We start from the raw sequence: 14,705 nt of genomic DNA on the forward strand, positions 1-14,705 counted from the left end.
TGAAATGCAGCAAACCCCGCCTCTTTCATGTGCACGCGCTCATAGCTGGACAGGTAAACCCTGGGTTGAGTTAACGAGTTGATAACCAGCTTCCTGTGACCGCTTATCTCCGATTGCCTTTGTTAGGGTTATTTAAGCTGGATCTCTGAAAGATACCCTGGGTATGTTGAACTTGCTTCGTAGTACAGGCCCCTGGGATCGGCTCCAGCCCCCCCTGAATACAGGATAAGTGGTAGACAATGGATGGACACGGCGTGTTATCCTGCTGGCAGCAGCCATCAGAAGATGGTCCACCGTGGACGTAAAGGGATTGATAACAATACTCAGGTCGTGTGCAAAGAAAATACCTCCCACCACCACCTGAACCATTGACACAAGGCAGGATCTTGACCAGGTCTACTTCCTGATTCCTGGATCTTGATTGTTTCATCCTGGATAGTGGCTCTGACGCTCACCACTCCTCCACCTCCCTCCTTCTGCTTTAAGCAACAAGATATTCAGACGACTTTGATTCCAGAACAACATACGGCATTTATGTTCCAGCGACGTTTTCATGTGTTTTTAAGTGAAGTCGTCCCTCTCTATCGTTCTCATTTTGATCTGAAAGCAAGAGTTCACCTCCTAAACGTGTTTCTGAATGAGAAATGAGCGCTGTTGTTAATAAAGTGTTACACAAACAGGTTCTCTCTCAAACCGCTCCTCTTCCTGGAAGGAGTCTCAGCTTGAGAACTCCTCCCTCCTCTCTCTGCTCTCAAACACAGCCAGCTCCACTCTGTCCACACATTTCCTTGTTCCCTCCCCTTCAGATCTACCGTGTGAGGACGGGTGGAACCAACATGGCGGTGAAGTGCAGCAGCTGACAGGCCACATTCACTGCAGAAACACATGTTGTTGAGATCAGACCTCAGACCAGTTTCACTTCTCACAAAGTGAAACTTAGACAGTCGTCGTCGTTGAGAGGTGAAATGGCGCAGAAAGGAGTTCAGCTGGACCGGGAGACCTTCTCTTGTTCAATCTGTTTGGATCTACTGAAGGACCCGGTGACTATTCCCTGTGGACACAGCTACTGCATGAAGTGTATTGAAAGCTTCTGGGATGAGAAGGAGATCCACAGCTGCCCTCAGTGTAGGAAGACCTTCATACCGAGGCCTGTCCTGCTGAAAAGCACCATGTTGGCAGTTTTGGTGGAGGAGCTGAAGAAGACTGGACTCCAAGCTGCTCCTGCTGGTCTCTGCTATGCTGGACCTGAAGATGTGGCCTGTGATTTCTGCACTGGGAGGAAACTGAAAGCCCTCAAGTCCTGTCTGGGGTGTCTGGCCTCATACTGTGAGAAACACCTCCAGCCTCATTATGAATCACCAGCATTCAAGAAACATCAGCTGGTGGAGCCCTCCAACAAGCTCCAGGAGAACGTGTGCTCTCGTCATGACGAGGTGATGAAGATGTTCTGCCGTACTGATCAGCAGTCTATCTGTTATCTCTGCGGTGTGGAGGAACACAAAGGCCACGACACAGTCTCAGCTGCAGCAGAAAGGACTGAGAGGCAGAGAGAGTTGGATGTGAGTCGACTAAACATCCAGCAGAGAATCCAGGACAGAGACAAAGATGTGAAGCTGCTCCAACAGGAGGTGGAGGCTATCAACCACTCTGCTGATAAAGCAGTGGAGGACAGTGAGGAGATGTTCACTGAGCTGATCCGTCTCATGGAGAAAAGACGCTCTGACGTGAAGCAGCAGGTCAGATCCCAGCAGGAAACTGAAGTGAGTCGAGTCACAGAGCTTCAGGAGAAGCTGGAGCAGGAGATCAGTGAGCTGAAGAGGAAAGACGCTGAGCTGGAGAAGCTCTCACACACAGAGGATCACAACCAGTTTCTACACGACTACCCGTCGCTGTCACCACTCAGTGAGTCCACACACTCATTCAGCATCAACACCCGTCCTCTGCACTACTTTGAGGACGTGACAGCGGCTGTGTCAGCGATCAGAGATGACCTGCATGATGTTCTGACAGAGAAATGGATGAAGGTCTTAGCTATAGGGACTGAAGTGGATGTTTCACTGCCACAACCAGAGCCCAGGACCAGAGCTGGATTCTTAAGATATTCACGTGAAATCACACTGGATCCAAACACGGCAAACACACATCTGTTATTATCTGAGGGGAACAGAAAAGCAACATCAATGAGTCAACAGCAGTCTTATTCTCCTCACCCAGACAGATTCACTAATAATTATCAGGTCCTGAGTAGAGAAAGTCTGACTGGACGTTGTTACTGGGAGGTGGAGTGGAGAGGAGGTGTAGTTGATTTATCAGTCGCATACAAGAGTATCAGCAGAGCAGGAGGAGGGATTCAATATGTGTTTGGATGGAATGACAAATCCTGGGCGTTACAATGTTACAATAACGGTTATAACTTCTTGTACAACGGTGTCCAAACTCCCGTCTCAGGTCCTCCGTCCTCCAGAGTAGGAGTGTACCTGGATCACGGAGCAGGTATTCTGTCCTTCTACAGGGTCTCTAAGACCATGACTCTCCTCCACAGAGTCCAGACCAGGTTCACTGAGACTCTCTATGCTGGACTTTGTCTTTATAATTATGGAAACAGTGGTGAGTTCTGTAAACTCAACTAGACAGAAGTCATTTAAGAGCTGAATGACTTCACCTCCTTCATCTTCCCAGCCTCCTCCTCTCCTCCCCTCTTCTTCTCCTCCCCTCCTCTTCTCTTCCTCCCCCCTCCTCACCACTTCCTCTCCCATCTCCCCCTCCTCCTCCTTTAGCGCTGACTGAGGGTGTCATTAATGGTGTACAGTCTGTTTCCTCAATTCTTTCTTAGATGTTATTTGTTTATTTGAAAAAGATTTACTACATGTGCTCTGTGTCCACATGCTGTTAGCATAGATGCTATGTGGCTATTATTTTGTGTATTTGCTGATTCTATGCTCAAAACACAGTCCTGTTAGTCTTCTAACACCGGATGGTTGGGAGGGGTCCTGAAGATGACAGTCTGGTCAGAGAAGGGACAGATATTCCTGACGCCACAGAGCTGTTTGCAAAAGACAGACACAACACTCAAGTTGGTTTTTGTCAACGAGGAAACCGTTTTGGAGATGCCCAAAGATGTGCCACCAGTTCCATCCATATGAGGATGCATCAGCGACCCTATAGCCCACGGAGACCTGACATACAGGGATGTCAGCTGCTTGTGCACAGCAACAAAATCTGAGCTGCGACTGCTTCAATGCAAAACCTTTCAAAATTCAGTCATCAAGAGCACACTGCCACGGCTCCTGCAGCCTCCGCTTTTTATTTTTGGAAATGATCTTATTTTATTTTTGACTTCGACTTGTGTTCTTGACGGCAGTACTTGCTTTATTGTTTACTGTTTATTGTTTGTAAATATTGTGCGCACTTAAAGCTGTAGTCTACGATTTGAAAGGTTTGAAAAAAGCATCCCCCCCACACACACACACACACATACACACAGAAATGTGTTTCTGAAAACATTTTAGGCGAGAAATAAGCTATGCAGTTGCTGAATCTGTCTTTATTTGAGATCGACAACGCTCAGTTTAAAATATTTTCGAGAGCTTGCGAGTGTAACAGGCATTGAAAAATGGCTTGTATGTAAAACAGTTACCCCATCCCATTTTTTTGTTTTATTACATATAAACCTAATGGTACGAAGTTATATCTTCATGCCACTAGATGGCACTGTTGTGCGGTGGCACCTAGTGGGTTGTCATGGAGACCGTAGCTCAAGAACTCAGAATATAAACGCTGTTTACTTGAGAAAGACATAACTTGTGTTGCTCTCCACTTCCTTTAACCCACAGGTATGTTTTTGAACTGTTTTAACTGTGACTAATATAGCAAACAAATCTGTAAGCAATACGTTCGCTCTTGTAATGCTTGGAGAGCTCTGTGGTGATTTTTAAGTGTTTTGGATGTTGTTGCTGAGGTTGTTGCCGGCGAGCTAACAGAGGCTGCTTGTCGTTGGCCAGCCGCCGTCAGTGAAGGTTCCGTTCTCTTGTCATGTTAATGTTTAAGTGTATGTAAAATGTATGTGAAGTTTTCCTGTACTTTGTATCGTTTTGTTTGTCCAGCCAGTGCTCTGTGCCGACTTATGTCAGTTTCGTTTGTCGGACACTGTCAATGTAGCAGTTATTGCCGTTAGTGTCTTCACTAACGGGCTTGTGTGCGCATGCATGTAAACGCCGGCTGCCGTTCGCGTCGTCAGTTGGTGTGCGCGTTCATGTGAGCGCCGGCTGCCGGCAGTGTCGTCAATTGGTGCGCATTCACGTGAACACAAGACGTGATGTTCGTTCGGCATCGTATTCTATGTGCCACTTTGAAGCATGTTATTAATTTATTATACTATGATGTTTGTTCTGTATTTGTACTGCTGTGAGTTTCATGATCTTCTCTATTTAAAGGGTTCTGTTGTGTGTGAGATGTATTGTGTAGGATATATATTATTGATCTACTTGTGTATTTGTTTTTATGATCTTCCACTGCCATTTACAGTATATATAATTGTTGTTGTTGATATTTACTATAATGATGTTCAAATATTTACTTGATCTTGACCTGAGAATATAAACGCTGTTTACTTGAGAAAGACATAACTTGTGTTGCTCTCCACTTCCTTTAACCCACAGCGCAATCCAGCCTGTGGTCTTTTTACCTGCCCAGATACCCCCTAGGTCTGGCGCCGGTAACAATTGGGGGCTCGTCCGGGATTTAGCATCCAAGAGCAGGGTGAGCGGTCACTGTGACAGTGAGACCAGGTGTCCCAGCTTCAGGGAAGGCTGCTGCGTTGAGCGTCATCCAGAGAGCGTCAGTCACCGGTGAGACATCACGATGGCCAAAGTTACTCCACGGCGGATGCTGATCTTCCAGATCCACAAAAGACTTCCAGCGCTGAATTCCAGTCAACTGCAGTTGGTTGCCAGTTCGGTTGAAGATGGCAGCGAGAGCACTGAGGACTTCAGTGAACCAGAGCTGTATGACTTCATCGTCGACTACACCAAGAGCGAGAGGTTGAAAGCAATGGAAGATGAAGGCATGGCTCAACTCCTCTCCCTCCAGGACCTGCTGCATGAACTGACATCGACAGACGCTGGGCCTTCTGAGGTTCCTGTTTCCACCGTTCACATGGACGGCACAGGTGACATTCACACACACCCGTCGTCCAAGGACATGCATATACACACATCACCCATGGACATTCAGGCACCAGACACTCTGGGGATGCCAGCCCAGCCGAGTTTCGCTGGTAACCGCAGTGTCCACCATGGTAGGTCAAGCTTGTCCTCCAGTGTAACAGATCAGGTTGTAAGGTTGTCTGATGTTACTGCTCTGCTCCCACGCAGAGAGTGTAAAATGCATGGTGGTCAGATATCTGATACAGGTTCTGACATGTCTTTTAAGGGTCTTTGTAAGCAGATTGATACTGCTTCACAAGAAGGGTTTATTGAGGCTGAGGTTATTAGAGCAGTTCTCAAAATAATTAAACCTGGTACATTTAGAGAAATGCTAACTAACCATGATGACCTAACCGTTAATGGGTTAAAAAGGTTCCTCCGCTCTCACATCAGAGATCAAAGTGTAAGTGAGCTCTTCCAAGAGTTAAGCAATGCTAGACAGCACGACAGGGAGAGTCCACAGCAATTCCTGTATAGGCTTATGGGGTTGAAACAGAGAGTTCTTTTTGAGTCACAGCAGCCTGGTGTAGAGTTTAGCTACGACAAAAGGCTTGTACAGGGTACATTTCTACACACACTCTACCAAGGTCTAAACGAGAGAAACAGCTATGTCAGACATGACATCAAAACGTTTGTTACTGACCAGCAGATTAGTGATGACTTTCTGTTACAACAAATGACTAGGTCAATGATTGAGGAAGAGGGGAGGTTAAAGCGACTGGGTGCTGTAGCTAAGTGTAGACCAGTGACGGTAAGCGTTGCTCAACATGACGGTGGACAGGCTGACATGATTACACCGACTCTAGTTGATGCCGAGTTACAGGCTAACCGTGAAGCTATCAGGCAACTGACTGCACAAGTGTCTTCACTGACCAGACACATGACTCTAGTTGACAGGTCGGCAGAACACATGCAGTCTGGCAGCCATAATACCTCATCTAGTCGTCTCCAGCCACTGTCAGTCGACAAAAAGGGTAGATGCCAGGACTGTTTATCAAGCGGAACCATGAGCTGTCCCCATTGCTTTGTCTGTGGCCAGGCAGGACACCGAGCCATTGGCTGTTTACAAAGAAGGTCATCGGGAAACGGGAAGAGGTCACAGGAGAAGGGCAGCCAGTGACCGTGAACAGTGTTATGCCCTCAGTTAAGCTCAAGACGTCAGTCTCACCATGCCTATCAGACCCAAAGAAACGTATTGCACAGCTCATAGGAAAACGTTGTACCGTCTCCTGCAACATCAACGGTCTACCTATTGAGATGCTTCTAGACTCAGGCGCTCAGGTGACGATGGTCAGCAAAACCTGGATAGACAGTGCATCACCCCATGTTAAAATCCAACCACTTCAGTCTCTCTTTGCCGATCAGCCTCTTGAAATTTCAGCAGCAAATGGTACACAAGTTCCCCTGGATGGCTGGGCTGAGGTTGACCTCCAGATTTGTAGTGAGCACCACGGGTCTGTGACAATTAGAGTGCCCCTACTTGTCAGTCCAAGCTGTCACTGTCCCCTGTTAGGTAGCAACGTAATAGCCGAGATCGTCAAAGAGCATGATAACACCCTTAATGTGACTGCGATCCTGACAGATGCTTTAAGTGTCCCCGAGAACACCGTTGAGGCTTTAGTCTGTGCCCTCCAGATCCCAAACACTGACGAGACAGCCTTGTGTACTGTGCGTACCGGCAGGAAAGGTGTCACTATCCCTGCTGGTCAGGTCTACGAAATCAGATGCCGGGTCAGGGGGTTGTCAGAGAATCGTACCATGCTGTTCCAGCCTCTCATAGAGAACAACTGCCCTGAGGGTCTTGAACTGTTTCCTGCTCTAGTTGACATTCCTTGTGGGCCAACAAAATGCATTAAAATTCCCATCCAGAATGCAGCCCGACATGCCATTTATCTCACCCAGAGAACCGCTCTCGGCACTCTTGAAGAGGTGGCTGTTGTGAAACCGACCATGAGCCCTGAACGCACTCAGTGTGAAGTTGTCCAAACCTTTTCAGCTCAGATAAACACAGATCCAGCTACTTACCTGAATGATGAGCAAAACAGACAGACTTTGCCTAAAATCAAAGACAGATGGCACCCCCCTGTTGACGTATCCCATCTGGAAGAGGATGAACAGAGAGTAGTGAAGGAAATGTTGTTCGAGGAGTCAGACGTGTTTGCCAAAGACGATGCTGACATTGGTTGTATTCCTAACCTACAACTTAGAATCAACCTCACAGATGATACACCTGTTCAAAAGTCTTATAATGCCATTCCAAAGCCCTTGTACCGAGAGGTAAAAGACTATGTTCAGAACTTGCTTGACCGTGGTTGGATTAGGAAATCCACCTCAGCTTACTCTTCTCCGGTGGTCTGTGTAAGGAAAAAGGACATGAGCCTGCGGCTCTGTGTTGACTTCCGTGGGCTGAACAGCAAGACCATCCCCGACCGTCATCCACTTCCACGCATCCAAGACCTTCTGGACAACTTAGGAGGCAACTCATGGTTCTCCATACTTGACCAGGGCAGTGCCTACCACCAAGGCTTTGTTGAAGAGAGCTGCCGTCACCTCACTGCTTTCAGTACACCTTGGGGTTTTTACGAGTGGGCACGCCTCCCATTTGGCCTCACCAACGCCCCAGCAGCATTTCAGCGCTGCATGGAAGACATACTGGCTGGTCTGAGAGATGAATGCTGTTCTCCGTACTTGGATGATGTCCTCTGCTTTTCCAAGACGCTCCATGGGCATGTTGAGGACTTGAGACGAGTGCTGTGTCGCCTACGAGAGCATGGTGTGAAGCTGCGCCCGAAAAAGTGTGAGCTGTTTAAACGCCAAGTGAGGTATGTGGGACGTCTGGTCACAAGCGAAGGTGTTCAGATAGACCCCAAAGACCTGGAAGCGGTGTTGCAGATGAAGGAGAGACAGCCAAAGAATGTGGGAGAGGTTCGAGCTCTACTAGGGTTCTTGGGATACTATCGATCCTTCATCCAGGACTTTTCCAGAATAGCCCGACCACTGTTTAAGCTCCAAGAACAGCCTGCTGAGTCCAACAAGTGTCCTGTTACCCCAAAGTCCACCCAGAAAGGCAAGAACAGTGGCCAGTTACCATCCAGGACACCAGTTCTGTGGACCCCTGAACACAGTGCTGTTGTGTCCTACCTTGTGGACATGTTGATCAAGCCCCCCATCTTGGCCTACCCCGACTTCACTTTGCCATTTGTCCTGCACACCGATGCATCCAATGAAGGTTTGGGGGCTGTGCTCTACCAAGAACAGGATAGTAAACTCCGGGTTATCGCTTATGGGTCCAGGTCACTCACGCCTGCTGAAAAGAATTACCACCTCCATTCAAGTAAGCTTGAGTTCCTTGCACTGAAGTGGGCCATCTGCAATAAATTCCGTGATTATCTGTATTATGCACCAACTTTCACTGTGTATACCGATAACAACCCCCTCACTTATGTTCTGAGCACGGCCAAGTTGAATGCTGTCGGACACCGCTGGGTTGGTGAATTAGCTGACTTCCACTTTACCATCAAGTACAGGCCAGGCAAGGCAAATGTTGATGCTGACACCCTGTCCAGGTATCCAGTGAAGCTCCAAGATGACCTGTTGGAGTACTCTGAGATACTGCTACCTGAGGTTGTGTCTGCCATCTGGCAGGGGAACAAAGCTGAGAGAGATCAGGATGTGCCGTGGGCGGCTGCCCTTCAGATCTCCGCCAGTGACGTTCCTGCAGTGAGTACGCCCATGTTCACACCAGAGGACATCAGAAATGCCCAGAAAGGGGATGAGTCTATTGGCGAGGTGATCCAGTTGAAAAGAAGTGGATGGAATCCTAGAGACAAAGACCAGAGGCCAATACAACCAGGAACACAACGGCTCATACATGAATGGAACAGGCTCAAACTGGAACAAGGAATTCTGTACAGGCAGTCAGGACAGAATCAACAGCTAGTCCTTCCCAAAGCACTCAAGTCAACTGTGCTCAAACACCTGCATGATGATATGGGGCATGTCGGGGCTGACAAAGTCATCCACCTTGCAAGGCAGCGATTCTACTGGCCCTTTATGCAGCGGGACATTGAAGACTACGTCATCCACCAGTGCTCATGCATTAAGCAAAAGCGGCCCGCTGTCCATGAGAAGGCACCAATGGGCTCAATCACAACTAGTGCCCCTTTTGAGCTGCTCTCTGTTGACTACATGCACCTGGATCCTAGTAAAGGAGGCTATGAGTACATCCTTGTTGTAGTAGACCACTTCACCCGTTTTGCTCAGGCCTACCCAACTCGAAATAAATCTGGCAAAACAGCGGCTGAGAAGATCTTCTATGATTTCATTCCACGCTTCGGGTACCCTCAAAAGCTTCACCATGACCAGGGCCGGGAGTTTGAGAACACCCTGTTTCAGAGACTCCAGCAGCTGGCAGGAATTTCTCACTCTCGAACTACTCCTTACCATCCGCAGGGGAACCCTGTTGAACGCTTGAACAGGACGCTTCTCCAGATGCTGAGAACGCTCCATGAGGAAAAGAAGGCAGAGTGGAAAGACCATCTCCCCAGCATAGTCCACGCCTACAATTGTACAAGACATGAGGCAACGGGCTACTCACCTTTCTTTCTCCTCTTTGGAAGACATCCTCAGCTCCCCATTGACCTGATCTTCAACCTTGACCCAGATCGGAAAGCACAGACACGGCAGGAGTATGCCCAGACCTGGGCTTCCCGGATGCAGGAGGCATATCGGATTGCCTCAGAAAACAGCAAGAAGTCATCAGAGAAAGGGAAAAGGCACTATGACCAGGGTATAAGGGGAGCTCTGCTGCAGCCAGGTGATCGGGTGCTTGTCAGGAACCTGTCCGAGAGAGGTGGCCCAGGCAAACTCCGATCTTACTGGGAAGGAAAGACCCACCGTGTCATCGAGAGGCTAGGAGATGGTCCAGTTTATCGTGTCAAAGCAGAAACAGGTGACCAAACCATTCGTGTCCTCCACCGCAACCTCCTCTTGCCTGTTAGTGACTTACCAGTCAGCCATGAGGAACCTGACGCTGGCGTTAGGAAGAAGCCACAAGGACAGAGACAGCATGTGCCGCCAAGAGAAACAACCAAGTCAGACTCCAGCACCTCAGGTGATGAGGGCGAGTGCTCATACAACCTCAGACCATTGCCTGTGTATGAGAGGAAGGCTGTCAAACACCACTTGCCTCAACGAAAGCTACGCAGCAAGCTGAGGGCTGTGGCTCCAGCATATCAGCCGATGAACCGAACGCTGGAGTCTGAGGATGTCTGGCAGGCAGAACCATCTGACCCTTTGACGACAGCAGAGCCGATACCTGTACCACCAAGGGCGGATCCGTCCCCAGCTGTGGAAGGACAGGAACAACAGAGGAATGATGCTGTGGAGAGTGGAAGTCCTCAGGATCCTGAGACATACGTTGTGCCTGTTCCTCAGCCAGTGCAAGTAGTAAAACAGCAACTGCGGAGATCCACCAGACCAGTGAAACCCAGAAACATCTTCATGTATGACCAGTCAGGAGAACCTTCCTACCAGCCCTGGAGAATGGGAACAAATGCCATGTACTGTGTCCCGCATCCCATGCCAACCTACCCAGTGTTTCCTGAGATGTGCTACTACCCTCTCCAAGCTGTATGGACATACGGAGGAATTGACAGTGGCCAGAACATTGAAATGGACAGACAATCTTACTTGCACACTACTTACCTGTGACTGACATTGGACAGATTCACCTCCTGTTCATACTGATGTCCCGTAGATACTGTACCTGACTTTCCGACTGTCGTAGGTACATAGGTAGTTCTAGATGTCAGGAGACATCTTTTAAAGTGGGGGAGAGTGTAACAGGCATTGAAAAATGGCTTGTATGTAAAACAGTTACCCCATCCCATTTTTTTGTTTTATTACATATAAACCTAATGGTACGAAGTTATATCTTCATGCCACTAGATGGCACTGTTGTGCGGTGGCACCTAGTGGGTTGTCATGGAGACCGTAGCTCAAGAACTCAGAATATAAACGCTGTTTACTTGAGAAAGACATAACTTGTGTTGCTCTCCACTTCCTTTAACCCACAGGTATGTTTTTGAACTGTTTTAACTGTGACTAATATAGCAAACAAATCTGTAAGCAATACGTTCGCTCTTGTAATGCTTGGAGAGCTCTGTGGTGATTTTTAAGTGTTTTGGATGTTGTTGCTGAGGTTGTTGCCGGCGAGCTAACAGAGGCTGCTTGTCGTTGGCCAGCCGCCGTCAGTGAAGGTTCCGTTCTCTTGTCATGTTAATGTTTAAGTGTATGTAAAATGTATGTGAAGTTTTCCTGTACTTTGTATCGTTTTGTTTGTCCAGCCAGTGCTCTGTGCCGACTTATGTCAGTTTCGTTTGTCGGACACTGTCAATGTAGCAGTTATTGCCGTTAGTGTCTTCACTAACGGGCTTGTGTGCGCATGCATGTAAACGCCGGCTGCCGTTCGCGTCGTCAGTTGGTGTGCGCGTTCATGTGAGCGCCGGCTGCCGGCAGTGTCGTCAATTGGTGCGCATTCACGTGAACACAAGACGTGATGTTCGTTCGGCATCGTATTCTATGTGCCACTTTGAAGCATGTTATTAATTTATTATACTATGATGTTTGTTCTGTATTTGTACTGCTGTGAGTTTCATGATCTTCTCTATTTAAAGGGTTCTGTTGTGTGTGAGATGTATTGTGTAGGATATATATTATTGATCTACTTGTGTATTTGTTTTTATGATCTTCCACTGCCATTTACAGTATATATAATTGTTGTTGTTGATATTTACTATAATGATGTTCAAATATTTACTTGATCTTGACCTGAGAATATAAACGCTGTTTACTTGAGAAAGACATAACTTGTGTTGCTCTCCACTTCCTTTAACCCACAGCGCAATCCAGCCTGTGGTCTTTTTACCTGCCCAGATACCCCCTAGGTCTGGCGCCGGTAACACGGGCAGCGGCGCCGTCTCTCAAAACTCGCCGCGACACGACGGCATTGCACGGCTTCTTACATAGACAATGAATGGGAACATTCCCTCCGGGTATAAACTCAGGCAGGACGCCGTTTAGTGTCCCGGTGTGTCCGGGACTTCCACAACGTGTACAAAGCAGTAATAGTGTTTATTACAGCCACGAATGATGAAACATTATCGGTGTAAATGCAGCGGGTGCCGGTCAGATTTCTCTCTCACCCCGACTGCAGTACGTCCCTGATCCCAAACTGCTCGGCGATTGCTCGCCACAATCCCCGGACCGCATGGCTACTATTGGCTCAATTTTGACAAATTTTTCAAATCATAGACTACAGCTTTAAGACCAAGACAAATTCCACATATGTGAAAATGAATTTGGCAATAAACCTTTTCTGATTCTGATTCTCTGCATGGTGTCAACAGATTTTTCTGGCCAGCCCATGAAGACCTCCTTTGGTACCCGTTTCAGGATATTGTATAGTCCCATATTCTATAGTCCCACCCCGAGGTCAGTCACAGGTCGTAACATGGAGGTTGAGAGAGACATCTGGGCCAAACTAGAACGTGCTTCTTAGAAAAGGTCAGGCAGTTTCCATGAAGTCAGTTGTAGTTTAGCTTTTTGTCCTTGTTGTCTTACATCCATGGTGAAGTCCTCTATCTCTACCACTCTCCATCTCTCTCTCTCGCTGCTTCCTTCACTGAAGCACATACGTTATTTTTTGTTCTGTTATAATAACATGAGTTTTGGTAACAGGACTGAGAAAAATTATTACCCTTAGAAGCCTTAGATGTCTGAGATGGACCAATATACATTTTGTGCAGTTATTAAGGAATTATTCCAGCAATATTTTTTATCTCTATATATAATATTTATTTAGTTTGCAGTAATTAGCAGTAAATTGAAAACTCACTGCTCCAGTGTCATTATAGCTCATATGGACATTTTGATTTTAGCATTAAAGCAACTGGCTGGAAACTAGTAGAACACGCTTCATTTTCCATCCAGATGTATCTGTTTGTCACCTCGATCAGCTAAAGTGTGCTAAAGGTACACTAAAGTGAGCCACAGTAACAGCAGCTAATAGATCATTCTGTGCTCTGAACTGAAAGGAAGGATCTCTCAGGATATTGAACATTTTCCTCTCTTTATTTTGGGATTCGTGCAGATTATGGCACAAAAAATATAATAATAATAATAATAATAATAATAATAATAATAGGTGTCATAGATAAGGTAACAGGGTAAAGAATGAATTAAATATGAATATATGATACTGTATCATCATATGTGCATTTTTGTAATAAAATGGTGGTTATAAATATTTAAATAAAATAGAAATAAAAAACTACTGTTAAAGTCAAGAAACATAAAATATATAAATTGACATTTAAAACGTTTAAAAATACTTACAATGCATAGTTAAAACATTGAAAAGCTGTACAGTTTTGTGCATGAATGTGCAGAAGTGAATAAAAAATGTAAAATACAAACAAAATCATAAAAATGATAACTGCATTATGAAAAATACCTCGACAGATGTTTTCCCGTCGTGCCTGCATTTGGCCGTAAGGGGGCGATGTGCAGAAATACTCGCTCGGTGTTTTCAGCGTCTCTTCCGGTTCTTCCGGAAGGAACGAAGCACCTTCCTTTCCCCGTGCCGTCAGCGGACCACAACGTGTCCGACAAACACGTGTCGTGCACACCTAAAGCTGTAGTCTACGATTTGAAAGGTTTGAAAAAAGCATCCCCCACACACACACACACACACACACATACACACCGAAATGTGTTTCTGAAAACATTTTAGGTGAGAAATAAGCTATGCAGTTGCTGAATCTGTCTTTATTTGAGATCGACAACACTCAGTTTAAAATATTTTCGAGAGCTTGCGAGCGGCGGCGCCGTCTCTCGAAACTCGCCGCGACACGACGGCATTGCACGGCTTCTTACATAGACAATGAATGGGAACATTCCCTCCGGGTATAAACTCAGGCAGGACGCCCACAACATGTACAAAGCAGTAATAGTGTTTATTACGGCCACGAATGATGAAACATTATCGGTGTAAATGCAGCGGGTGCCGGTCAGATTTCTCTCTCACCCCGACTGCAGTACGTCCCTGATCCCAAACTGCTCGGCGATCGCTCGCCACAATCCCCGGACCGCATGGCTACTATTGGCTCAATTTTGACAAATTTTTCAAATCATAGACTACAGCTTTAAGACCAAGACAAATTCCACATATGTGAAAATGAATTTGGCAAGAAACCTTTTCTGATTCTGATTCTCTGCATGGTGTCAACGGGTTTTTCTAAATGCCCTTAAAGCCCTAGATGTCTGAGATGGACCAATATATATTTTGAACAGTTATAATGGAATTATTACAGCAATTATTGTGTGTGTGTGTGTGTGTGTGTGTGTGTGTGTGTGTGTGTGTGTGTGTGTATATATATATATATATAAATATAAATAGAAGCCTGATTGTATACAAGTCTATGAGAACATTAACCTATT

The 14,705-nt window shown here is 46.5% G+C and overlaps 1 protein-coding gene across 4 annotated transcripts; it reads left to right on the forward strand.

Moving 5' to 3' along the window:
- The first annotated feature begins 759 nt into the window (after window positions 1-759).
- Window positions 760-13,209, forward strand: LOC311012976 (E3 ubiquitin/ISG15 ligase TRIM25-like). 4 transcript variants are annotated; one of them, XM_084008828.1, is made up of 2 exons: window positions 760-1,902; window positions 12,614-13,209. In XM_084008828.1, exons 1-2 carry the CDS (start codon window positions 966-968, stop codon window positions 12,763-12,765), a joined length of 1,089 nt encoding a protein of 362 aa, XP_083864954.1. In that variant the 5' UTR covers window positions 760-965; the 3' UTR covers window positions 12,766-13,209. The 4 variants fall into 4 exon arrangements, with proteins under 4 accessions (XP_083864954.1, XP_083864956.1, XP_083864953.1 ...); XM_084008830.1 differs by lacking the exon at window positions 12,614-13,209 and adding an exon at window positions 4,659-4,783; XM_084008827.1 differs by lacking the exon at window positions 12,614-13,209 and adding an exon at window positions 2,449-4,764.
- The last annotated feature ends 1,496 nt before the right edge of the window (window positions 13,210-14,705 follow it).

Source organism: Eutrigla gurnardus, assembly GCF_963514095.1.
Source record: "Eutrigla gurnardus genome assembly, chromosome: 4".
NCBI lineage: Eukaryota > Metazoa > Chordata > Actinopteri > Perciformes > Triglidae > Eutrigla > Eutrigla gurnardus.